At 43.9% G+C, this 27,739-nt stretch overlaps 1 protein-coding gene across 1 annotated transcript in view; it reads left to right on the top strand.

The window, feature by feature from the left end:
• Positions 1 to 27,739, top strand: part of LOC114657340 (uncharacterized) — a 155,662-nt gene that overhangs the window by 112,218 nt on the left and 15,705 nt on the right. The window contains exons 12-17 of the mRNA XM_051931494.1: positions 5,570 to 5,649; positions 5,884 to 6,071; positions 12,194 to 12,278; positions 15,522 to 15,731; positions 15,990 to 16,064; positions 16,788 to 16,942. Coding sequence (XP_051787454.1) covers positions 5,570 to 5,649; positions 5,884 to 6,071; positions 12,194 to 12,278; positions 15,522 to 15,731; positions 15,990 to 16,064; positions 16,788 to 16,942 — 793 coding nt within the window. The remainder of the gene's footprint in view (positions 1 to 5,569; positions 5,650 to 5,883; positions 6,072 to 12,193; positions 12,279 to 15,521; positions 15,732 to 15,989; positions 16,065 to 16,787; positions 16,943 to 27,739) is intronic.

The following is a 27,739-nucleotide window of genomic DNA, read 5'->3' as shown; positions in this document are numbered from 1 at the left end:
TTCTGTGTGGGTGCAGCAATGCACTGAGTCACCGTGTGCTCCTAACCTTTCTCTGTTTATTGTGCCTACGTGACCACGCGGTGATACCCGAACTATTCCAAAGCGACGTTTGCACTGTTTTGTGTTTTTTGTATCTCACATCCTCATACACCTTTATCGTAAGAGCATCCCTTACCTACGATGGAGCGATCGATCAGAAGAAAACATGAAGCTGGTTTTAAATTAAAAGTCATTGAAATAGCGAAAGAAATTGGTAACTGTGCTGCTGCAACAAAAGTCGATGTGTCTGAGAAACTGATGTGAGATTGGAGAAGGCAGGAATATAAAAAATTAATTTATTAATTGTCGCATTTTTGAACGGGCGTACAAGTCGGGGTCTGATTTTTATTATCGATTTTTCGGGTTTCAAGACACGACTTATACACGGTGTGAGATATGGCCGGCCATTCATCCTGGCCAATACCCCCAGACCACTAGATGGAGTCCTCCTTGCAACGTGGAGATGCCCCGAATTCCAGCAGGGCATCATGGACTATGGAGTTTTAATACACAGCCCTGCTGGATAACGTCGGGGCCGCCAGGAGTCGCTGCAGGGAGGCCCAGAGATTTATATTTTCCATATAGCCCAGAAGTATTTCCAACTCACGGAAATGGAAGAAATGATATACTTCCGGGCTGAAGAAAAAGAGAAGTTTTTGCCTGACCCGGAAGTGATAGAAAGTCACATGGACTAAGGGACAAACACTTCCGGGTCATGGACTATAAAAGGACCATGGGAAATCTCAGACAGTGAGCTGAGTTGGGAGGCAGGGTGGCTAAGTGTCTGGAAGTGGAGGATTGAGTGTTGTTTATTGTATTGATTATTGATTGGTTATTGAGTATAGTGGGGTGGTGGTGCTTTATGCACTTTATTATTATAATACATATTCATCTTTGGATTTTACCTGGTGTCTGACGTGTGGTCTGAGGGTTCAAGGGGTCACGGAGACCTTAAACTGTCACAACGGGTATATATGGTAATTACATTTTAGTAAGCGTGTTCAATACTTATTCCATGTGTCATTCCACTTTATTACACATAATTTATGGACTGATCTGTTTTGATTTCTTTGTGTGTGTGGATTACATGGGTTGTTACCGACATCTGGTGTAAATTTCATGTCAGTTGCCCCATTAGGAGTATATTTTCTGTGAAAAAAAGACGAGTTCAATACTTCTTTTCCCCACTGTATTAGTGGTGGTCATGCTGTTAGTATTCCAGTCTGCACAGAGCGGAACAGAAAGAGACATTAGTACACAGCGCCAACCCTTATTACTAATACTAGAGCCCTTTAGCTGTCCTCTATGTGCATGCATGTCTCAGTATGCAGTATGAATAAGTATTGAGACAGTGGCACAATTTTTAAAAATAATTTTAGCTCTGTAAGCCACCACAATGGATTTCAAATGAAGAAATCATTATGTGATTGAAGTGCAGACTTTCAGCTTTATTTCAAGGGGGTTAACAAAAATATCGCATGAACTGTTCAGGAACGAATGCCATTTTTTGCATGGTTCCCCATTTTCAGGGACTCAAAAGTATTTGGACAAACTAACATAATCATAAATATAATAATTATTTACAATATTTGGTTGAAAATCCTTTCCAGTCAATGACTGCCTGAAGTCAGAACCCATGGCCATCTGCAAGTGCTGGGTGTCCACCCCAGTGAAGCGTTGCCAGGCCTTTACTGCCGCTGTCTTCAGGCGCTGCTTGTTCATTGGACTTTCTGCCTTCAGTTTTGTCTTCATCAAGTGAACTGCATGTCCAGTTGGGTTGAGGTCAGTTGATTGACTTGGCCATTGAAGAATATTCCACTTCTTTGCCTTGTAAAGCAAGGCAAAGATGTATGTATATACAGTATATGTGTATATACAGTACTGTGCAAAAGTTTTAGGCAGGTGTGAAAAAATGCTGTAAACAAAGAGTGCTTTCAGAAATATAAATAATGATTGTTTATTATCAATTTACAAAATGCAAAGTGAGCGAACAAAAGAAAAATCTAAATCAAATCAATATTTGGTGTTACCACCTTTTGCCTTGCATAAAGTCAGGGATTTTGTAGGATTCTAGTCAGGTGTCTGATCAACCAATTCTACCAAACAGGTGCTAATGATCATCAATGTCACACGTAGGTTGAAACACAGTCATGAACTAAAACAGAAACAGCTGTGTAGGAGGCTTCAAACTGGGTGAGGAACAGCCAAACTCTGCTACCAAGGTTAGGTTGTGGAAGACAGTTTCATGTCATGGCAAGATTGAGCACAGCAACAAGACACAAGGTAGTTCTACTGCATCAGCAAGGTCTCTCCCAGACAAAGATTTCAAAGCAGACTGGGGTTTCAAGATGTGCTGTTCAAGCTCTTTTGAAAGAAATGGGCAACATTGAGGATCGTAGACGGAGTGGTTGGCCAAGGAAACTTGTTGCAGCAGATGAAAGACACATCAAGCTTATTACCCTTCGAAATCGAAAGATGTCCAGCAGTGCCATCAGCTCAGAACTGGCAGAAACCAGTGGGACCCAGGTACACCCATCTACTGTCCGGAGAAGTCTGGCCAGAAGTGGTCTTCATGGAAGAGCCATATGTCTGACATGGAAACAAGGCCAAGCGACTCAAGTATGCATGAAAACACAGGAACTGGGGTGCAGAAAAATGGCAGCAGGTGCTCTGGACTGATGAGTCAAAATTTGAAATATTTGGCTGTAGCAGAAGGCAGTTTGTTCGTCGAAGGGCTGGAGAGCGGTACAATAATGAGTGTCTGCAGGCAACAGTGAAGCATGGTGGAGGTTCCTTGAATGTTTGGGGCTGCATTTCTGCAAATGGAGTTGGAGATTTGGTCAGGATTAATGGTGTTCTCAATGCTGAGAAATACAGGCAGATACTTATCCATCATGCAGTACCATCAGGGAGGTGTATGATTGGCCCCAAATTTATTCTGCAGCAGGACAACGACCCCAAACATACAGCCAAAGTCATTAAGAACTATCTTCAGCGTAAAGAGGAACAAGAAGTCCTGGAAGTGATGGTATGGCCCCACAGAGCCCTGATCTCAACATCATCGAGTGTGTCTGGAATTACATGAAGAGACAGAAGGATGTGAGGAAGCCTACATCCACAAAAGATCTGTGCTTAGTTCTCCAAGATGTTTGGAACAACCTACCAGCCGAGTTCCTCCAAAAACTGTTTGCAAGTGTACCTAGAAGAATTGATGCTGTTTTGAAGGCAAAGGGTGGTCACACCAAATATTGATTTGATTTAGATTTCTCTTTTATTCATTCACTGCATTTTGTTGATTGATGAAAATAAATGATTAACACTTCCATTTTTGAAAGCATTTTTTGTTTACAGCATTTTGTCACACCTGCCTAAAACTTTTGTACAGTACTGTATATATGATATATATATATTGATACCCATGTATATTGATAGTTTTGGGTTCAAGAAAACTGCATGATACTCCACCAAGTAGTCTTCTGAGACAGAGTCACGGTCAGGGTCTGACTGCAGAGCAAAGGTGGTAGACATTTATAGCTGAGGGAACAGAAGAGGTGGGTCATCTGGGGAAGAAATGGAAGTGAGGTCATCAAGGGGCGTGGTCTGGAGCCGGAAGAGAATTAGGTCTTACTGCTCCTGTAAGAATGGAAGAAGAGGCATTAGAACATCTATTTATTCCCTGTCCCTGCGTTTCAACGTTAGCTAAACCCTGTGCTGCCTCCCGTGTGTGGGTGTGTGACAGTATATAAACTAATAAGTATTGAACGCATCAACATTTGTCTTAGTAAATATGTCCAATGGGGCTATTGACATGAAATTTTCACCAGATGTTGGTAACAACCCAAGTAATCCACACATACAAAGAAATCGCAACAAATAAGTTCATAAATTAAATTATGTGTAATGTAAGTGGAATGACACAGGGAATAACTATTGAACACACTTACTGAAATGTATTTAATACTTGGTAGAAGAGCCTGTGTTGGTAGTGACAACTTCAAGACACCTCCTGTATGGAGAAACGAGTCACATGCATTGCTCAGGTGTGATTTTTGGCCCATTCTTCCACATAAACTGTCTTCAAATCTTGAGGATTCCGGGGGTCTCTTCTATGAACTCTGATCTTCAGTTCTTTCTGTAGACTTTCAATTGGATTCAAGTCGAGTGATTGACTCGGCCATTCTAGCAGCTTTATTTTCTTTCTCTGAAACCAATAGAGAGTTTCCTTGGCTGTGTGTTTGAGATCCTTGTCTTGCTGAAATGTCCACCCTTGTTTCATATACACACACACACATGCACAAACAATATGGTCTGAATACAGACAACAATGACTTAAAAGGGAAGAAAATTTAAAAAGTAACAACATTTCTGACTTGGCAGTCCTAATCCCAGTGAGGCACTGTACCGGCTTATTCCTGTTGGTATAAAGAAGCCCCCATAGGGTTTCTTGACACACTTTTGCAGAATAATTTGTTGTCTGACCCTTGTCAGTGTTGGCGTGTAATGGAGGGGATGTGCAGCATTGTTCTTTATGGAACTTAGTTTTGTCTTCATTCTCTCTTCTGCCACCACCTCCAGGGTGTCCCGAGTGTGTCCTATAATTGCACCTTCCCTTTTAATTAGTTTGTTGATTCTGTGGGCATCTCTTATAATGATGTTACTAGTCCAGCACACCATGCTAGCCATCACAGAGTTATAGAACATGTAAAGGATGCCACACAATAAAGGAACGCAGCCTTCTAAGAATAAAGATCCTGCTCTTCCCTTTCTTCTATAGTCCCCCTGTGTTCCGAGTTATGTTCCGAGTTACTGTATTCTGTGATGCAGCGGCTGAATCCCTCAGTATCATCCCCTTGTCATTTCCCAGTCTTTCATTTGGAAGCAGGCATTCAGAGTGTGGCGGACGGCCGGGACCCGTGCCTGGCCGGGACGCCCCTTTGACACTGGATCCGGTGGAACAGCCATAGGATGCACACTACATCCCCCGGAACACTTGGTGACAGCCCCCCTGGGTTGCATCGGGGCCACAATTGTGGAAGATCGGAGCTCAGCCCTGTTGGGCTCTGTGGCCACCGCCAAGGGGAGCTGCACCCGGAAGTACAGCCTGAATTAAGTCAATCATCACCTGGAGCACTTCCGGGTGGGCTATAAGAGGAGCCAGCAGCCACTACTCAGGGTGCCAGAGTCGGGAGGAAGAGGACAAAGCTGCCTAGGAGTAGTGGAGGAGAAGAACGAGTGATTTCTGTTGTGTTTTTCTTTTGTGCGTGTTTTGGGGACTGTGTAGGGCTTGTGGGACATGGGGAAGCCGTGTCCCATGGCTGAAGAAAATTCATGTTACCCATGTTTCTGCTGTGAGTCTGTGTCGGGTCGGCACCTATAAAGCGCTATCCCACAAGAGCCATTTCAGCCTATAATAACTTGCTTATAACTACAAGTGATATCAATGCTGGTATGACACAGGTTTTCCAGGCAACTAGTAAGTTAGTTATTTCTTTAGTGATTTAAAATTTGGATATCATTTTCTATGTTGCAGAACCTCTAAATGTTAATGGTGTAATATCAGAGGGCGCTGATGCCAGCTCTACAGAGGATAACAATGAAGCCACCAGTGAGGTAAGGCCTATGTAGTGCTGCAGTATATGATAATTGGCAGTCACTGACTACATTATATTTTTGCATTCCCCAGAATTAATCAGTTAAACTGTTGAGTTAACATAAAAACTCTGTAATAATGTAATTGTAATACTATAATTTTGTTAAAATACATAATTAAAGCTGTTTGAAACTATAATCCGATTTGTTATGAACCTCAGCTGAGAAATTCTGTGTTTTCTTTCTTTTCCTAAGTGCAATGACCTGAGCCCATTTTTTGTTCAGGGAGACATGCTAAGCCGCCTTTCTGCGGAACTTTCCAATCAGTCTTTGCGTGATGAAGAACTCCGTGCCCGATACCATAGTGCCCTCTTTAAACTGAGAGAAGAAGCTTTGAGTGAGAAAACGTCTGCTGAGTTGGCATGGCTTGATCATCAAAAAAAGTATGTATTTGGTGTCAAGGTAGTTTACAATTGGTAATTCTTCACGATTCTCCCATCTCACCTCTCTGGCTAGTAATAAGGGCAAGCATCATATCTTTATTAAATAAAAAGTTTTATTTCACAAAAAGTTCTGTAAATACATGAAGCTCAGTAGAGCACACAAGGTATAAAGGAGTTGCCGACAAGGACGATCCCAGGGGAACAAGTCCCAATATTAAATCTTAGGAATAGTCAAAGTATACAGCGAAAAACTTAAAAATCCAATGAATCCTAAAAAAAACAAAGAACTAAATTAGAAAACGGAACAGTGGACCAGCTCTACACCCTTAGCAGGGTCCTGGAGGGTGCATGGGAGTTCGCCCAACCAGTCTACATGTGTTTTGTGGACTTGGAAAAGGCATTCGACCGTGTCCCTCGGGGAATCCTGTGGGGGGTACTCCGAGAGTATGGGGTACCGGCCCCCCTGATAAGGGCTGTTCAGTCCCTGTACGATCGTTGCCAGAGCCTGGTCCGCATTGCTGGCAGTAATTTGAACCCGTTTCCAGTGAGAGTTGGACTCCGCCAGGGCTGCCCTTTGTCACCGATTCTGTTCATAACTTTTATGGACAGAATTTCTAGGCGCAGCCAGGGCGTTGAGGGGGTCCGGTTTGGTGGGCTCAGGATTGGGTCACTGCTTTTTGCAGATGATGTTGTCCCGTTTGCTTCATCAGGCCGTGATCTTCAGCTCTCTCTGGATCGGTTCGCAGCTGAGTGTGAAGCGGCTGGGATGAGAATCAGCACCTCCAAATCCGAGACCATGGTCCTCAGCCGGAAAAGGGTGGAGTGCCCTCTCAGGGTTGGTAGCGAGATCCTTCCCCAAGTGGAGGAGTTCAGGTATCTCGGGGTCTTGTTCACGAGTGAGGGAAGAATGGAGCGTGAGATTGACAGGCGGATCGGTGCGGCATCCGCAGTAATGTGGGCGCTGCATCGGTCTGTCGTGGTGAAAAAGGAGCTGAGCCGCAAGGCGAAGCACTCAATTTACCAGTCGATCTATGTTCCTACCCTCACCTATGGTCATGAGCTATGGGTAGTGACCGAAAGAACGAGATCGCGAATACAAGTGGCTGAAATGAGTTTCCTCCGCAGGGTGTCTGGGCTTTCCCTTAAAGATAGGGTGAGAAGCTCAGTCATCCGGGAGGGGCTCAGGGTAGAGCCGCTGCTCCTCCGCATAGAGAGGAGTCAGATGAGGTGGCTCGGGCATCTGATCAGGATGCCTCCTGGACGCCTCCCTGGTGAGGTGTTCCGGGCACGTCTAACCGGGAGGAGGCCCCGGGGAAGACCCAGGACACACTGTAGGAACTATGTCTCTCGACTGGCCTGGGAACGCCTTGGGATTCTCCCGGAAGAGCTAGAATAAGTGGCCGGGGAGAGGGAAGTCTGGGCATCTCTGCTCAAGCTGCTGCCCCCGCAACCCGACCTCGGATAAGCGGGAGACAATGGATGGATGGATGGATAAATTAGAAAACATTCACCAGACTCCCAAACAACTTTGAAATGAACCACCAAGAACTGTGAGAGACCCTCCAGCTTTACAGAGAGGAGGGCACAGCTCCTGCCAGTGATTTGGGAGGTGGCTCCGTCTCTTCAGGGACCACCTCAAAGCTATGTCACACCTCCTTTCCTGACCATCCGTTCTGCTTGCCTCCTGGCCAGGCGATAGACGAGGGGTCCATCCTGGGTGGGCTGCTGGTCCATCCATCACAATATATCCATCCATCCATTTTCCAACCCACTGAATCCGAAAACAGGGTCACGGGAGTCTGCTGGAGCCAATCCCAGCAAACACAGGGCACAAGGCAGGAACCAATCCCAGGCAGGGTGCCAACCCACCGCAGCACAATATATCTGCTATAAAATAAAATACTGAAGTCTGTATCCTGTCCTTCTGAGAAATCTGATTGGTCAGTTTGGCTATGGTGGCACCACCAAGGGGAAAAATGGCATAGGGAGGTCATGCAAAGGTTCACCTTCAAAGATGAAATCTGAAAGTGGACAGATTTTGCGCTTTGAAAATAATGACAGTGTCTGAGAGGCAGGCTTTATGGGAAGGCACTCAAGAAAGTGAGCACCAGTCTAGAAATGTTCACACACACAAATACAGGGGAAAGTAGCTGAAAGTGCATGCAGGACAAGAGATAGCAAACTTTTTTTTTTTTTTAATTTTATTGATTTTATTGTAATCATTCCATATAAATAGATCAATTTGTACAAAAATATAGGATTGAAAACAAATCAACCCCCACCCCTGAGAAAGAGAGCATGGACAATGGAATAAAACTTAAAAATAGTAAAAATAAATACATTGATGAGTTTAATAGGCGGATACAGATAAATGGAGAAGAAAATATTATTGATTAGATCCTGCCAGTTTTGAAAAAGTTCTGCACAGATCCTCTAAGTGAGAATTTGATTTTTTTTTCAATTTCAAATAATATAAAACATCAGTTACCCACTGACTTAAAAGAGGAGAGCTAGGATTCCTCCAGTTTAGCAAAATAAGTCTGCGTGCCAATAGTGTAGTGACGGTAATCACAGTTTGTTTGTCCTTCTCCATTTTAAGCCCATCTGAAAGAACCCCAAACACAGCTGTTAGTGGATTAGGAGGGATTGGGACACCAAGGCTGTCTGAAAGGCACTTAAAAATTTTGGTCCAGAATGATGATAATTTGGTGCAGGCCCAAAACATGTGACCCAGTGAGGCTGGAGCTGCTTGATTGCAGCGTTCACAGGTTGGATCTTGCCCTGGAAACATCCATCCATCCATTTTCCAACCCGCTGAATCTGAACACAGGGTCACGGGGGGTCTGCCAGAGCCAATCTCCGCCAACAAAGGGCGGAAGGCAGGAACCAATCTCAGGCAGGGCGCTAACCCACCGCAGGACACACACCCACACACACACACACCCACTAGGGCCAATTTAGAATCGCCAATCAACCTAACCTGCATGTCTTTGGACTGTGGGAGGAAACTGGAGCACCCGGAGGAAACCCACGCAGACACAGAGAGAACATACAAACTCCACGCAGGGAGGACCCGGGAAGCGAACCCAGGTCTCCTTACTGCGAGGCAGCAGCACTACCACTGCGCCACTGTGCCACCCTGCCCTGGAAACATTTTGGACATTTCAAGCGAGACAGATGTGCTTGATATATAATTTTGAGTTGAATAATTGTATGCTTTGCGCATATGGAGCTCGAATGAATTCTCTGCATTGCTCCCTTCCACTCCTTTTCTGATATGTTGAGTGAGAGATCCTTTTCCCACCATCCTCTTGGATCTTTGAAAGGGAGGGACTGTAAAATATTTTTATATATTATAGAAATGCTGTCTGTGAGTCCTCAAGGCTAAGCAATATTTTTTCCAGCATAGAGGAAGGTGGGAGATGAGAAACATCAGGCAGGTTCTGTTTAACAAAGTTTCTAATTTGAAGATAATGAAAGAAATGTGTTGCTGGAAAATTAAATTTGGAATGTAATTGTTCATAGGATGCAAAGATGTTGTCTATATAAAGATCTCTAAGCAATTTAATCCCAAATGTTTTCCAGATATTAAAAACTGCATATGTTTGCGAGGGCTGAAAAAGGTGGTTCTCATGCAGAGGTGCCACAGATAAGATTCTCCATCTTAAACATTTTTAAATTACTTTATTACCTGCTTGGTTAGCGTATATATTGTGGCAAGCGGCTGGGGGTGGTACCCAGCCGGGATGCCCAGAAGGACCAGAAAAGGGCTTATGTCTCTTCCAGACCACGAGGGGGTGACTGCCCTGGTGGCTTTGGGGACCACGGGAACTGAGCTTGGAAGCTCAACCCTATAGGGGCCCGTGGTCACCGCCAGGGGGTGCCCCAATGCCTATGAAGAAGACCAGGGACACCCGGAGTGCTTCCCGGGTGCACAGCCGGTACTCCGCCACACTGGGGAGTGACGGCGGAAGATCATCGGGAGGCACCTGGAGCACATCCGGGTTGGTTTAAAAGGGGCCACCTCCCTCCATTCGATGGCTGGAGTCGTGTGGAAGAGGATGGAGCTCGGAGGAGAGAAGTGGAGGCGGACCTGAGAAGAGAGAAGCGGCATTGTGAGGCCTGGACTTTGGGGTGATTGGTGCTGCGGCACTGGGTTGTGTGGGTCACTTATTGTGTAAATAGTGTAAATAAACGTGTGTTGGGGTGATAAAATCATGTCTACCTGTCTGTGTCCGGGCTGTTTCCCACAATATGTATATATATATACTAGCTGATTACCCAGTGGCTTCGCTCACTGAGTGCAAGGGAAAAAAAATAAAATGTAGTATTTATAAAAAAAGTTTAATTGCCAATTTTATTTTTCAACAAATAAAGAGCATTTACAATAACATAGAAATCAATATAAATAACATTATTAACATCATTATCATATGAGAATATGAAGTAATATATAAGAAACACATTGCATATAAATATACATTTTTAAACAGTAAAATATTTTGATAAAAGAATTTGAACAACATATAAGAAGCGTATAAATTATTAAACAGTAAAACATTAACATTGTGAATTTCCCCTTGGGATTAATAAAGTATCTATCTATCTATCTATCTATCTATCTATCTATCTATCTATCTATCTATCTATCTATCTATCTATCTATCTATCTATCTATCTATCTATCTATCTATCTATCTATCTATCTATTAACATTTAAGAAGTAAAGATACATTGAGTACTACTGCAGTGCTTTCGGGTAAACTACATTTTTTGTTTGCCCATTACGTGCATAAATGTATACATTTTTTGGTGTACCTACCCGAGAACATGCGACATATAACTGACCGTGGGAAAAGCATGGATTTTAAACACGCGTTGAGTTCATCTGCTGGTGTCCCTCGTGGAATAACTGGTAATGTCTGACGAAAATCTCCTGCGAGTAAAACGACAGTACCTCCCATTATTTTTGGTAGGATCTCTGAGATCTTGCATTGTTCAGTTCAAGGCTTCATAAGCTCTTTTATGTGCCATGGTGCACTCATCCCAAACTATTATCTTTGAATGTTGCAAGACTTTTGCCTTTCCAGAGCCCTTGCGTATGTTGCAAAATTGGATTTTCGTCGTGAGCGAGGTTTAATGGTAATTGCAATGACGAATGTGCTGTACGGCCTCCATCTAATAATGTAGAAGTGATTCCCGATGACACTACAGCCAGAGCTATGTCACCATTTGCTCTCTCGGCAAGAATCAGGTTTATTAGGAATGTTTTTCCTGTTCCTCTGTGGTCATACGTAATTTCCATTTCAAACACGAAAAGAATTTTATATATATAGATATATATAATATGTATGTGTGTGTGTGTGTGTGTACTATGTATATGTATATATATATGGATTCAGAAGGTATTCAGACCCCTTCACTTGCTGCATGCATTGCTGTGTTGCAGATTTAATTTTTAAATGGATAAATTTGCCACTTTTTGCCCATCAATCTATACTCAGTATCCCACAATGACAAAATGAAAACAAGTTTTCAGAAACAACTGTGTAAAGTGCTGTTTATTTACTAACATTATTAAAGATTTTATGAAACACAAAATTTATAGAATACTATTGCACCAGGTAATATAATGAGTTACAGTATTTGTTAGACTGCTTGTATATCCATCCATCCATTATCCAACCTGCTACAGCCTAACTACAGGGTCACAGGGGTCTGCTGGAGCCAATCCCAGCCAACACAGGGTGCAAGGCAGAAAACAAACCCCGGGCAGGGCACACACCAAGCACACACAAGGGACAATTTAGGATCACCAATGCACCTAATCTGCATGTCTTTGGGAGGAAACCACGCAGACATGGGGAGAACATGCAGATTCCACGCAGGAGCGAACCCAGGCCTCCTTACTACAAGGCAGCAGCGCTACCCCACTGTACCACCGTGCCGCCCACTGCTTGTATATTCAAGTTTTATTTGTTGAGTCTAATTTTCACCAGTTGAAATGTGGGATGGGATCTGCAGAAAGGGTTTCCTTTTTTATTTTCTAATTTTTGGTCTGTTGTGGAGGTTTATAAATTCTGCTTTTGTCGTTTATGACTGGTTTGCATTCCATTTAGCAGGTACTTAGCAAAAGGAGATGAAAAAAAGCTCGCTGATATCCTAGAGAAGCAGGAGGAGGTTGTGAAAAAGCTGCGCCAGGAACAGGTAAAAACAATCGTACCACTAGATTTCATTTATAATCCAGTCTTGTAGATAGCTTTGAGATGTGTAAAACTACACCATGCAAAAAAAGGTCAACAAGTAGATTTCTATATTTATACCACTAAGAGAGATTTTTTTTCAGTCCTTTTTATACTGCACTGTATGTATTTGCAGTAAAGTCACCTTTGTCTTTGTTTTGTGGTGTTCACAAAAGCCTCAAAGGTTTACTTTACATTGGTAGATAAGTTAATAATAATGATGCTAATAATAAAAGTACATTTTAACAATGATACATTTTAAATACTGAAAATACCTAAATTGTTGGCCTTGGTTTACATGTCCACTCTGCATTACTTCTCAATGTGACATCCAGTCATCACTCGTATCTCAATAACACAAATCAAATCTAGCAATATGGCCAAGACTGGAGACTTCAAGTTTCAGCACCTTAGCAGAATCCAGAGAGATACCTATATCCTTCAGCTCTCTCATCATTACCCCTGAAAGCACTGCACAATTCTAACGGAAGGATCACACTTCTCATCTGGAGAAGCATAAAGGACTTACTCCAACAAGGCCAGATCACTACGTTTGAACGAGCTAAACAAGTAACAAATCACTTGAACAAGTACACTGGGGCAGATGATATCAATAAACAAGACAAGATTTAGTGAGGAAATGTTCAAACTTTAATCATAAATTATATTCATTTAAAGAGAAACAAAGCCTTAAATATTAAAAGTCAAAAGTAGAAGAAAAGATACAGCCTAAATGATTGAAATCCATGCCCACGAAAGCAAGATGGGCTTTAATATAACCAGGACAGAGATGTCCGTGCAAGTTCATTCTTCTTAATCCAACTCAGGTGTTCTTTAAAAGTGTGCACTGCAATGATGTTTGCCTCACCTTCATTTTAGGTAGGACTGCACTTTCGTAGCATGACTCTTCAGAGCGGCTTCAGACCTGCCTACATGCCCTGTCTGTCTCATTTCAACACTGCGTCATTATCTCTTTTATTCACTCACTTTTGCTTCTCTCAAATTCTCTTCCTCTCAATGGTATGGCATCTGCTACCTCTCAGTGGCTGTACAGTAATACCTGTCTTAATGGATCGGCTCAATATGAAGTTTCGGTGCACCAAAGCTAACTTCCAACAGTTGCTAAACTCGTGCAGCATTGTTTAGATAATTCACAATATCGCAACATACTGTATATATAAGTCGTGTTTTGTGTGAATTATGTACAGTAAACTGCATCCTGACGGTTCATTACGTGTGTTGTCAAATTGAATGTTTTTCAGCAATATTTTGCAGAGCATAGAAAAGTTGATAAGATTACTTTCAAAATTATTTTAAGTAATAATTTACATATATTTTTTTTGCTTAGTATGTTGGATCACAAAGGAGAATTATAATGTAATAAACAGGCAAGCTTATGACTGAATGGTCTCCATTCATTTGTCAAACTTTCTTGTGTTTTTATGAAGCTCAGTAAAAATCTAAATGTTACAAAGATAACCGGTGTGTGTTGAAAAATGTGTGTATAGTTATTTATTTAGTTACTTACTTATATACTGTTTTATATACGTATTTATTTAAAGAGCTTCTGTAAAAAGGCAAACATCCCCCTGGGGACAAATAAAGATCTATCTATCTATCTATTATATAGTGCCTTTCGTATCTATCTATCTATCTATCTATCTATCTATCTATCTATCTATCTATCTATCTATCTATCTATCTATCTATCTATCTATCTATCTATCTATCTATCATATAGTGCCTTTCCTATCTATCTATCTATTATATAGTGCCTTTTGTATCTATCTATCTATAGTGCCTTTCACATCTATCTATCTATCTATTATATAGTGCCTTTCACATCTATCTATCTATCTATTATATAGTGCCTTTCGTATCTCTCTCTATCTATCTATCTATCTATCTATCTATCTATCTATCTATCTATCTATCTATCTATTATATAGTGCCTTTCGTATCTATCTATTATATAGTGCCTTTCGTATCTATCTATCTATCATATAGTGCCTTTTGTATCTATCTATCTATCTATCTATCTATCTATTATATAGTGCCTTTCGTATCTATCTGTCTATCTATTATATATAGTGCCTTTCATATCTATCTATCTATCTGGAGATAAAACTTTTTTTATTGCACCTTTCTTCTCAATAATTCTTTAATAATAATAATAAGCTAGAAAATGTTCACATGATGTAACATTCAGGTGCAGACACTGTGGCCCTCCATGTGGCCTGAGCTCAGTAGGTGGATTTTAAGAGCCTTCTTAATCCATTTCAGGGGCCAAAGGTAATTCAACCAGGATTGGGCAAAAAGCTGAAAATATTCCTGGACGGGACTCTAGTCCATCACAAGAACGTCTCTCTCTCCCTCTCACTCACTCTCACACACACATATTTACACACGGTGACAATGCGAGGTTGCCAATTAATATAACCTAAATAAAAAATATCAAGAAAACCTTTATAATTAATTTCTTATTTGCTGGAGCATGTCTAGCCATAGTAATTCTTATGGAATGGGACTTGCAAAGCTATTCAGTTATCACAAATGTTAAGGAAAATTGAAAGACAAACTTTATTACAGTGAGTGACCATTGGAGATATCGGGCGAATGTGACAGTCTGATGGTAAATTACAGCGGGGGGACCATAGTTTCAAAGTCCAAGACTGGGATACTTGTGTAACGTGTATTCCTATGCTTAAAAATGCCTCATCATCAGTGAGGGATCAGGGCACAGGGGAAAAAAAAAACAAGCAAATAAAAAAATCAACCTTTCACAAATGAGCATACAGTATACGACTGCACACACTGCTAGAAGTGTAAACAAATGTATGGCTGCACTCTCTGTTTTTGTCTGGTTCTTGATCATCTTGGCAATGAAACAGTCAACTTATTCGTAGTTGAAGTCACACACAACGTTTCTCCGTTATAAGTTTGATGAGTTCAGGAATTTGTTGACGATTTTGAAATACAAGATATCTCGACGAAAATTAAACTACATGGACAAATTTCCATAAAGAATAAGTCTGCCACATTTCAATAAAATTTGTCCACATGGGTCCGAGTTGTTTCATTTGGACAGACAGACAGACAGACAGACAAGCAGACATAGCTATTGCAATAGGTGCTTTGTGCATGACATGCGAACGCACGTAATTAAAAGTATTTGGAGTGCTACAGCGTGTGTCTGTTTTCACTACAGGCCGAAATCCAGCATCTTAAGAATTTGCATCAGTCTGCTCGACAACAAAGGAAACTTCTACTACAGCACCAGAAGGAGATTGTGGGAATCCAGCAGTCCGCTGCTCAGTTACACAAAGATTTACAAGAAGTCTCTGCTGACCACCTGAAAAGAGAACTGGCCATCGATCACTTAATTGGCAACCTGAAAAAAGACTTGGAAAAGACACAGGTACGCCATTTGTGGAAAAGACAAGTAATACCAGTAGCTCTGAGTAAAAATCATTTTGGTCAAAAGCTCCAAAAAGTATTAAGTAGTGAACCATCACGACATACATCATCATCATAATAATAAAAATAATATATTTTATTTATATAGAGTGTTTCCCATGCTCAAGGCACTTAGACATAGATTAAAAATCTCCAGTTGCAATTTAATGCATACAGTCTATTTTTAAGTGAATAAAAATAAATTCCTTGCTTGTTGCAGTTGATCAGCAGAGAGCAGGAAACACTGGGGGATGACGTTTACTTGAGTCCATTTCAAGGAGACCCAGAAAACAAGGTATGATTTAAGATGTTACCAAAATTTTATCTGAAAGGAACCATGTACGTTATCTCGAATTTAGTAATGTAATTTTGTTAAATAAAAGCGATTAGGTGATATCTGGCATACTGTGGTATTTACATGTTTTGATGATAGTTGGCATGTCTGCTTATCGGGAGAGGGTGAGGTATAAATATACTAGTGACCACAACATAAGTCTTGAAAATGTCATGTTATCCTTGTAATGAGCTTTATATTGCCTTATTGGACTGCAGTATTTTATCATTAATTTGCAAAGACATTTTAATTATTCTTTGAACAATTTGAGAGGAAGAAAAATGTTGTTAACCTTGTCTAGGTTGAGGTGTCCAGTTAGCATACAAAGGATGAGGTGAGACGAGAGAGGAATGGAGGGAGTCAGAAAGAGTGAGGAGGATTTCCATCTTGTGCTGAAACAAGAATCGGATCCTAAGAAAAGAAAAATATATAATGATCTGAAGGTCCAAAAGAGAAGAGCAGTCTATATAGCCGGAGTTGGAGAAGAATCCAAGCTAGAGATGAAGGGTTTTCTTCACAGAACCAGGTTATCAACTTGTCCACTTAATCTGCATTTCAAAAATGTCATAGTGCATAGCCATGTAATTAACCAAGATATTGTAGTCTTAGTGTTCTTTCTAAAATCCACTGTTTGATAATAGATAACCCCATGCACATAAAATAACCTCATCTTTAACTGCACAGGGTCTGGATTACATCAAGTCTTTAGAAAAAATACTTTATGGTGTTCCTGTTGGCTCAATTGCCGGTGAACAACACAAAATCCCCAGTAGTGTGATGGAGTGCTACAAGACCACGGAGGAGAAGTCGTCAGTCAATACTGGAAAAGTGAAAAAGCGGCAAGTATCAGTGTTATATAGGTGGCAAGTTATGCCGCCTTAGTTAGTATAATTAATAATATTTTTAACAGTTAAATCCAATGTGTTGAATGTGTGTATATACAGGTAGTCCCCAAGTTATGGACATATGACTTACGAACGGGGCCGCAGCTGCTGCTTTATCTACCTGGGGGACGCGACGCATGCACCTCAGTAACTGCTGCTCCTCTTCGGCCTGGGGACGCTGCAGGCAGTGGCTGGACGGATGCTGGAGGTGGGGCGATTTTGCTGCTTGCACAGTGTAGTGTCCCTCGGGCGCACCCCATTCATTTTCAGTGGGCGGCAAGCATTAACCTGGGGTCCATAACATGGAAAATACTGTGATTTTTACGATTAAACCATGAGATTATGAGGTATTGCAACTAAAAATGATGTAGTTACAAAAAGCTGTATATATCAGTTATAAAGTTCACAGACACACGTCACATTTCATTTCGCTCCCTCTTCATTCGAGTGGAGTTAAATTTTTCAGGTGACACATCTTCTTCCGGGCGGCAAGGTGGTGCAGTGGGTAGCGCTGCTGCCTCGCAATTAGGAGACTCGGGTTCGCTTCCCGGGTCCTCCCTGCGTGGAGTTTGCATGTTCTCACTGTGTCTGCGTGGGTTTCCTCCGGGTATTCTGGTTTCCTCCCACAGTCCAAAGACATGCAGGTTAGGTGGATTGGCAATTCTAAATTGGCCCTAGTGTGTGCTTGGTGTGTGGGTATGTTTGTGTGTGTCCTGCGGTGGGTTGGCTCCCTGCCCGGGATTGGTTCCTGCCTTGTGCCCTGTGTTGGCTGGGATTGGTTCCAGCTGACCCCCGTGACCCTGTGTTTGGATTAAGCGGGTTGGAAAATGGATGGATGGATGGACATCTTCTTTCAAGATGTTATAAAATTCAGAAGTTGCCATCTTTTCCAGTAAGAAGTCCACTTACAGATGGAGATAAACGGCAACTCAAAAACGACTCGTAAGTACAAGTCAAACCGAGTGATGTGTGTCGTAAAACATTAGACGTGCGCAGAACAAATTGGGAAGCGTCATGAAATCAATTTTAATTAAGCAGAGAGCACGTGCGCGAGAGAAATCAGATGGGGACTTGTGTCGCAAAGTAAAAAAACGCAGATTGGGCAGGGTCATAATAGTAAAGCTCTGCGCATGGCTCGGGATGTCTTTGTGCGCATGCGCGCACAAATCGGGCAGGAACCACAGATCGGGTAGCGACAACCGCTCGTGTGCAGGACGGAGGCTGGATGGGGCGTTTTGCTGCCCGCCCACCACACATGGCTGCCCTGTTTGTTCTTGGTGGGTTGCTGGTAATGCTGCAAGCGGTGACCCGGTTGTGGGTGAACGGAGGCCATTGAGGGTGAACGAGGCGGCGGGGGGTAGCATTGTAGTGTGCCTTGGTTGGCTGCCTGTTGAATGGGGGTGGTGGTGGGCCTTTGGCCGCACCGTGTTCGTTCTCGGTAGGCGGACGCTGCAGGCAGCATACTGTAGTGGAGGTGAATGTGTGGTGAACCGCCCCTCACTGCGCCATTCATTCTCAATAGCAAGCCTGCTTGTACTGTTACGCACTTAGCAGGAAGTTGTCTGTTGTCAGTACATCAGACGTGTTGACGACTGGTGCCTTCCTGCTGTGATAGCGTGTACAGTGCTGTGCAGAAGAGCTCATCTTAAACTTTTGCCTTCACCCTTCAAGAATGTCTCTGAAACATAAATCTGATGCAAGTGCTGGTGATACAGTAAAGAAGAGAAAAACCATCACCATGGAAAATAAAGCAGAAATAATAAAAAGGTCAGAGAGAGGTGAAACTCCATCATTCATTGGCAGAGCACTTGGTTACAGTCGGTCAACAATTGCATTTATTGAAATAATGGACCTGTTCCGACTTACATACAAATTCAACTTAAGAACAAACCTACAGTCCCTATCTCATACGTAACCCGGGGACTGCCTGTACATGTGTATGTACAGATACTCAGAGACCTCCAGGTTTATTTCTCTCTGTTATAATAAAAATAATTCTGGGACGAGACGAGACTTTTTAGCCTGTGACGAGATGCGACTTTTTCAGAGAGATACTTTCATGTCCCGTGAGACAAGACTTTGTGCCAAGAGATTTAATCATGCCTGGGGCTGGAAATAAAAGACAAAGAGTAGATGACAAAGTAGAACGTCGTAAAGAATTCAAAAACGTTGGCGCAATACACATGCAGAGCAGGTTAGAGATAATGGAAATATGAAAATTCGTAAGTCTCAAAAAAAGGATAGTAAAGATCGCATTAGCACAAACAAACGGAAATTATTACTCGGTGAAATAACGGAACAGCGAAAAGAGATCGAATATATTGTTCGGATTTAAACTTTAAGTCGGAGACTTGTAGATCATCTAATTCGTGTTGCCATCAGGGAAAAGTACTGTTTCTTCCCAATGAAAAGGCATATCCGGGAGAATGAAAAGATTTGTTGTTTGGTGAAAGTGAAATCCACGTATGCGAGCGGCAGAGATGGGAAGTAGCTGGCGCATAGCGCAGGCCGTGGATTGGGGTTGGCGAGTGAAGCGAGCAGGAGGCGAAGCCCCCTAGTCTTTAAAAGAACATTTTTACTATGAAATCTCCTGTGCAAACCTCGCCCTGCATGTCTATAAATATGGATTTACTGTATATATGTAAGTTCTATTTTGTTTTGTTTTGTATTTGTGCAACAAGAAAATAAATAAATAGAATTACTTATAGGAAAAAGTGCATGAACCACAAAGTTGATTAGCTCAGTGAGGGAAGTATAACTAACAGTGGTATAGCTCGAGTTCGTGCCACTCAGGGTGGGGCAGTTCTTTAATATGCCGCCCTCCAACATATCTGAATATGTTAACCTATTTAAATAGAAAATTAAAATGACATATAGAGAAAATTTAAGATAAATTTTGCATAGATTTATCCATATATAGAGAAACAGCAATAATTTTTCACATATTATTATTTTTAGGCATCAACTAGACAAGAATATATTACAGACGCACTGATAAGCCGTATTCTAATTATTAGTTTAATATAATTACCCTGTGAAAACCAGAACCAGTGTAGTGTACAAGTGACAGGTGGGGATGATTTCCGCACAGAGCAAGAACGCATTCGGATTGATAACGAAATGAAATTATCAATTGTAAATTAGTTGTTTATCTTCCTAGAAATTATTATCGGTGTAATGTTTATGTTTATTTTTGTTATTGCCTCATAAATTTCAACTGCTGTGCCTGATGCCATCACAGAAGGACAGTCTGAAAATTATTTTTGAAGCATATGTGGATAAAAATCAGAGAATTTTACTTTTTTCAGTCGTGAGTGATATTTTTCCGAACCCTGCTGCTTACATATGAATTGTACTGAGCCTTTTGGCCAATATGAGAAAAGCACTATATAAATGCAAAGAATTATTAATACCACCCGTTGTGGACTGCCCCCTCCGTCCATCCCTAGCTACACCACTAGTAGCTAGATAATGGTGCAAAATTAGACTTCTTCAAACAGTTCAATATTGTAGCGACCTTCGCGTCAGGTTCGAAAAGAAGAAAAAAACAGATGGACGAAGTAAAGCTCACAAAACAGTTTACTTGAAATATAAAGAATAAAAAAAAAAATACAGGGTTGTAACAGTAAAAAAAAAAAAAGAACGTCTTTGACTTTGAACTATTTACAATCTCCTATATTTCTCTCATATTTGTGGTCCTGAGAGATGCTGCTAAAGAAAAGCAAAAACAGAAAAAGAAAAACACCAACTTTGTAACCCCACAATACAACCTTCTAGCCCCTTCACCAACGAACCTCTCCACCCTCCTTCCATCCCGGGTACCGCCCCCCCCCCCTTTCTGTGTCAATCATACCCCTGCCGTCATTCCTCCGCACTGTTCTCCTCCCTCCCTCAATCAGACCCAACAGTCACTCCAAAAGGCCTTCAACCTGGCTGGGACGCTACAATATCATGCAGTTAATGGCAACAGGAGTGAAACTACTTGTGCACAATCATCACAGTCCTCCGGAGTTGGATTAGAAAATTGTTTACTGCAAAATAATAACCTATAAAGGGGGTTTACTTTAAGACCATTTTGAGTAAAAGTGGACATTAGATTACATACGACTGCTGAAGGTCTGTGCATCGGAGCTGGGGGGTCCTCTATAGCGCATCTTCAACCTGAGCCTGGAACAGAGGAGAGTCCCGAGGCTTTGGAAAACATCTTGCATCACCCCAGTCCCAAAGGTATCACGTCCTAGTGAGCTGAATGACTTCCGGCCTGTTGCTCTGACATCACATGTGATGAAGACCATGGAGAGGCTGCTGCTTCACCCACCTGAGGCCACAAGTTCAACACGCCCTCGACCCTCTGCAGTTTGCATATCAGGAGAAGGTGGGAGCGGAGGATGCCATCATCTATATGTTACATCGATCCCTCTCTCACTTGGACAGAGGCAGTGGTGCTGTAAGAATTATGTTTCTAGACTTCTCTAGCGCCTTCAACACAATCCAACCTCTGCTCCTTAGGGACAAGCTGACAGAGATGGGAGTAGATTCATACCTGGTGGCACGGATCGTGGACTATCTTAAACACAGACCTCAGTACGTGCATCTTGGGAACTGCACATCTGACATTGTGGTCAGCAACACAGGAGCGCCGCAGGGGACTGTACTTTCTCCAGTCCTGTTCAGCCTATATACATCGGACTTCCAATACAACTCTGAGTCCTGCCACGTGCAAAAGTTCGCTAATGACACTGCTATCGTGGACTGCATCAGGAGTGGGCAGGAGGAGGAGTATAGGGACCTAATCAAAGACTTTGTTAAATGGTGCGACTCAAACCACCTACACCTGAACACCAGTAAAACCAAGGAGCTTGTGGTGGATTTTAGGAGGCCCAGACCCCTCATGGACCCTGTGATCATCAGAGGTGACTGTGTGCAGAGGGTGCAGACCTATAAATACCTGGGAGTGCAGCTGGATGATAAATTAGACTGGACTGCCAATACTGATGCTCTGTGTAAGAAAGGACAGAGCCGGTTATACTTCCTTAGAAGGCTGGCGTCCTTCAACATCTGCAATAAGATGCTGCAGATGTTCTATCAAGACGGTTGTGGCGAGCGTCCTCTTCTATGCGGTGGTGTGCTGGGTGGCGCAGTGGTAGTGCAGCTGCTTTGCAGTAAGGAGACTGTGGAAGATTGTGGGTTCGCTTCCCAGTTCCTCCCTGTGTGGATAGTGCTTTGAGTACTGAGAAAAGCACTATATAAATGTAATGAATTATTATTATTATTAAGAAGAGAGACGCCTTACGCCTGGACAAACTGGTGAGGAAGGCAGGCTCTATTGTTGGCATGGAGCTGGACAGTTTGACATCTGTGGCAGAGCGACGGGTGCTGAGCAGACTCCTGTCAATCATGGAGAATCCACTGCATCCACTAAACAGGATCATCTCTAGACAGAAGAGCAGCTTCAGCGACAGACTGCTGTCACTGTCCTGCTCCACTGATAGACTGAGAAGATCGTTCCTCCCCCAAACTATGCGACTCTTCAGTTCCACCCGGGGGAGTAAACATTAACATTATACAAAGTTATTGTCTGTTTTTTTTACCTGCATTATTATCAATCTTTAATTTAATATTGTTTTTTGTATCAGTAAGGTGCTGCTGGAGTATGTGAATTTCCCCTTGGGATTAATAAATCTATCTATCTATCTATCTATCTATCTATCTATCTATCTATCTATCTATCTATCTATCTATCTATCTATCTATCTATCTATCTATCTATCTATCTATCTATCTATCTATCTATCTATCTATCTATCTATCTATCTATCTATCTATCTATCTATCTATCTATCTATCTATCTATCTATCTATCTATCTATCTATCTATCTATCTTAACCTGCGTCGTAAGCAAATTAATGGAAGGAATAATTAAAGATAAAATTGAGTAACACATGGCAAGAACAGGAGTTTTACTGAACAGTTAGCATGGGTTCAGAAGAGAGCGGTCATGTTTTACCAACATGCTAGAAATCCATGAGGGAACAAATAAAGGATACGACCAGAGTGGGGCATCCAATATTATTTATCTTGACTTTCAGAAAGCATTTAATGGGGTGCCATATGAGAGGTTGGGCATCAAACTGAAAGAAGTGGAAGGTCAGGGTGATGTTTGTAGATGGGTGCGGAATTGGCTCAGACACAGGAAGCAGAGAATGATGGTGCGAGGAACGTCATCAGAACTGGCCGATGTTAAGAGTGCTGACCAGTGCTGGGGCTGCTTCCATTTTTAATACAAATAAATGATTTGGATAGGAATATAAATAACAAGCTGGTTAAGTTTCTAGATGATACTAAGATAGGTGGATTGGCAGATAATCAAGACTCTATTGAATCATCACAGAGGGACAGCTCAGCAGCACTGGAGAAAGTCCAGAGAAGGGCAACTAGGATGATTCCAGGGACTGGTGAGCTTTGCTGGGCTAAATGACCTGTTCTTGTCTAGATTACTATAATTTTGTATATGTTCTCAAAAGACATTTTGTTTCACAAATGAATAAGAATCCATCCATCCATTGTCTCCCGCTTATCCGAGGTCGGGTCGCGGGGGCAGCAGCTTGAGCAGAGATGCCCAGACTTCCCTCTCCCCGGCCACTTCTTCTAGCTCTTCCGGGAGAATCCCAAGGCGTTCCCAGGCCAGTCGAGAGACATAGTCCCTCCAGCGTGTCCTGGGTCTTCCCCGGGGCCTCCTCCCGGTTGGACGTGCCCGGAACACCTCGCCAGGGAGGCGTCCAGGAGGCATCCTGATCAGATGCCCGAGCCACCTCATCTGACTCCTCTCGATGCGGAGGAGCAGCGGCTCTACTCTGAGCCCCTCCCGGATGACTGAGCTTCTCGCCCTATCTTTAAGGGAAAGCCCAGACACCCTGCGGAGGAAACTCATTTCAGCCGCTTGTATTCGCGATCTCGTTCTTTCGGTCACTACCCATAGTTCATGACCATAGGTGAGGGTAGGAACATAGATCGACTGGTAAATTGAGAGCTTCGCCTTGCGGCTCAGCTCCTTTTTCACCACGCCAGACCGATGCAATGCCCGCATTACTGCGGATGCCGCACCGATCCGCCTGTCGATCTCACGCTCCATTCTTCCCTCACTCGTGAACAAGACCCCGAGATACTTGAACTCCTCCACTTGGGGCAGGATCTCGCTACCAACCCTGAGAGGGCACTCCACCCTTTTCCGGCTGAGGACCATGGTCTCGGATTTGGAGGTGCTGATTCTCATCCCAGCCGCTTCACACTCGGCTGCGAACCGATCCAGAGAGAGCTGAAGATCACGGCCTGATGAAGCAAACAGGACAACATCATCTGCAAAAAGCAGTGACCCAATCCTGAGCCCACCAAACCGGACCCCCTCAACACCCTGGCTGCGCCTAGAAATTCTGTCCATAAAAGTTATGAACAGAATCGGTGACAAAGGGCAGCCCTGGCGGAGTCCAACTCTCACTGGAAACGGGTTCGACTTACTGCCGGCAATGCGGACCAAGCTCTGGCACCGATCGTACAGGGACTGAACAGCCCTTATCAGGGGGGCCGGTACCCCCATACTCTCGGAGTACCCCCCACAGGATTCCCCGAGGGACACGGTCGAATGCCTTTTCTAAGTCCACAAAACACATGTAGACTGGTTGGGCAAACTCCCATGCACCCTCCAGGACCCTGCTAAGGGTATAGAGCTGGTCCACTGTTCCGCGACCAGGACGAAAACCACACTGTTCCTCCTGAATCCGAGGCTCGACTATCCGACGGACCCTCCTCTCCAGGACCCCTGAATAGACTTTTCCAGGGAGGCTGAGGAGTGTGATCCCTCTGTAGTTGGAACACACTCTCCGATCCCCCTTCTTAAAGAGGGGGACCACCACCCCGGTCTGCCAGTCCAGAGGCACTGTCCCTGATGTCCATGCGATGTTGCAGAGGCGTGTCAGCCAAGACAGTCCTACAACATCCAGAGCCTTGAGGAACTCCGGGCATATCTCATCCACCCCCGGGGCCCTGCCACCAAGGAGTTTTTTGACCACCTCGGTGACCTCAGTCCCCAGAGATGGGGGAGCCCACCTCTGAGTCCCCAGGCTCTGCTTCCTCATTGGAAGGCATGTTAATGGGATTGAGGAGGTCTTCGAAGTATTCCCCCCACCGACCCACAACGTCCCGAGTCAAGGTCAGCAGCGCACCATCCCCACCATATACAGTGTTGACACTGCACTGCTTCCCCTTTCTGAGACGCCGGATGGTGGACCAGAATCTCCTTGAAGCCGTCCGAAAGTCATTCTCCATGGCCTCCCCAAACTCCTCCCACGCCCGAGTTTTTGCCTCAGCAACCACCAAAGCCGCATTCCGCTTGGCCTGCCGGTACCTATCATCTGCCTCCGGGGTCCCACAGGACAAAAGGGTCCTGTAGGACTCCTTCTTCAGCTTGACGGCATCCTTCACCGCCGGTGTCCACCAGCGGGTTCGGGGATTGCCGCCACGACAGGCACCGACCACCTTACGGCCACAGCTCCGGTCAGCTGCCTCAACAATAGAGGCACGGAACATGGCCCATTCGGACTCAATGTCCCCCACCTCCCTCGGGATGTGGTCGGAGTTCTGCCGGAGGTGGGAGTTGAAGCTACTTCTGACAGGGGGCTCTGCCAGACGTTCCCAGCAGACCCTCACAACACGTTTGGGCCTACCACGCCTGACCGGCATCCTCCCCCACCATCGAAGCCAACTCACCACCAGGTGGTGATCAGTTGACAGCTCCGCCCCTCTCTTCACCCGAGTGTCCAAGACATGTGGCCGCAAGTCCGACGACATGACCACAAAGTCGATCATCGAACTGAGGCCTAGGGTGTCCTGGTGCCAAGTGCACATATGAACACCCCTATGCTTGAACATGGTGTTCGTTATGGACAATCCGTGACGGGCACAGAAGTCCAATAACAAAACACCGCTCGGGTTCAGATCAGGGGGGCCATTCCTCCCAATCACGCCCTTCCAGGTCTCACTGTCATTGCCCACGTGAGCATTGAAGTCTCCCAGCAGAACGAGGGAGTCCCCAGAAGGTATGCCCTCTAGCACCCCCTCCAGGGACTCCAAAAAGGGTGGGTACTCCGAACTGCTGTTCGGTGCATACGCACAAACAACAGTTAGGACCCGTCCCCCCACCCGAAGGCGAAGGGAGGCTACCCTCTCGTCCACCGGGGTAAACCCCAATGTACAGGCTCCAAGTTGGGGGGCAATAAGTATACCCACACCTGCTCGGCGCCTCTCACCGGGGGCAACTCCAGAGTGGTAGAGAGTCCAGCCCCTCTCAAGGAGAGTCCAAGCTGTGCGTCGAGGTGAGTCCGACTATATCTAGCCGGAACCTCTCAACTTCGCGCACTAGCTCAGGCTCCTTCCCCTTCAGAGAGGTGACATTCCACGTCCCAAGAGCCAGTTTCTGTAGCCGAGGATCGGACCGCCAAGGTCCCCGCCTTCGGCCACCACCCAACTCACACTGCACCCGACCTCCTTGGCCCCTCCCATAGGTGGTGAGCCCATGGAAGGGGGACCCACGTTGCCTCTTCGGGCTGTGCCCGGCCGAGCCCCATGGGTGCAGGCCCCGGCCACCAGGCGCTCGCCATCGAGCCCCACCTCCAGGCCTGGCTCCAGAGTGGGGCCCCGGTGACCCGCGTCCGGGCAAGGGAAAACGCCGTCCAAAATTGTTTTTCGTCATAGGAGGTTTGTTTAACCGCTCTTTGTCTCATCCCTCACCTAGGACCAGTTTGCCTTGGGTGGCCCTACCAGGGGCATAAAGCCCCGGACAACAGAGCTCCTAGGATCATTGGGACACGCAAACCCCTCCACCACGATAAGGTGACGGTTAAAGGAGAGGTGAATAAGAATCCTTAGACTAATTCCCCGGTAGTGACTCGTTCATGAAACTTGTCAAGACTCCTGATTCAGGTGGTCCTTGAGCATGCACTTTAAACATCTGTCAGCGAAATGGAAGACGCTGACGATACCACACAGGAAGGACACGCATGCGCTTTAGCGCTCCAGTTGAGCTCCACTGATTTGATTTGTTCGTTCTCACAGATTGGATCATATGATTCACTTGACCAGTTGTTTGTGAATCGCCCATCATCAGTGTTATGCATAAACTAGTTCAAAAGAGCGCGTTCATTTAAAATTTTTCTAAGAACGGTGAAATTAGCGTAACATATTTGCAAGTGAAGAACTTGAACGTGAGCGAGTTCAGTTTTATGTGACATTATGGATCTGGTTTAGATGCAGTTTAAACATTCTGCCTTACCCTGTAATGTAGGGATGGAGCCGAATCCGATTACAGTATCCAGATAAGTACAAATAGTAGATTTTTGATGAATATTTATTTTGTACGAATTTTTTGCCATTTATTTGTATTCAGAACAAGTAACGTCAAATCAAATAGGCACCATGTGTGTCTGCCTGCTTGTGCTTAAGCTGCACCCCCACTGACATGAGCACGGAGTGAAGCTCCGCTTTCGCTTTTAGGAAAAAGTTGGACTTCACGAGGCCACTTTATATTTTTCCCCGTTGGACATTGAGAAAGAAAAACCATTATTAACTATAATGATTATAAGTAGTTACTTCATAATACCAAGTACTGTACTGTATTTTGTATTAATCATGCTGCAGAGAGATACTGTATATGATTTTTACTTCTATATGATTTGTTCTTCATTTAGGTAGAAAAAGAA

Source organism: Erpetoichthys calabaricus, chromosome 9 (assembly GCF_900747795.2).
Source record: "Erpetoichthys calabaricus chromosome 9, fErpCal1.3, whole genome shotgun sequence".
Taxonomy (NCBI): Eukaryota; Metazoa; Chordata; class Cladistia; order Polypteriformes; family Polypteridae; genus Erpetoichthys; species Erpetoichthys calabaricus.
Note: the sequence above shows the minus strand (reverse complement) of the source record. Positions and strands in the feature narration are given on the sequence as shown.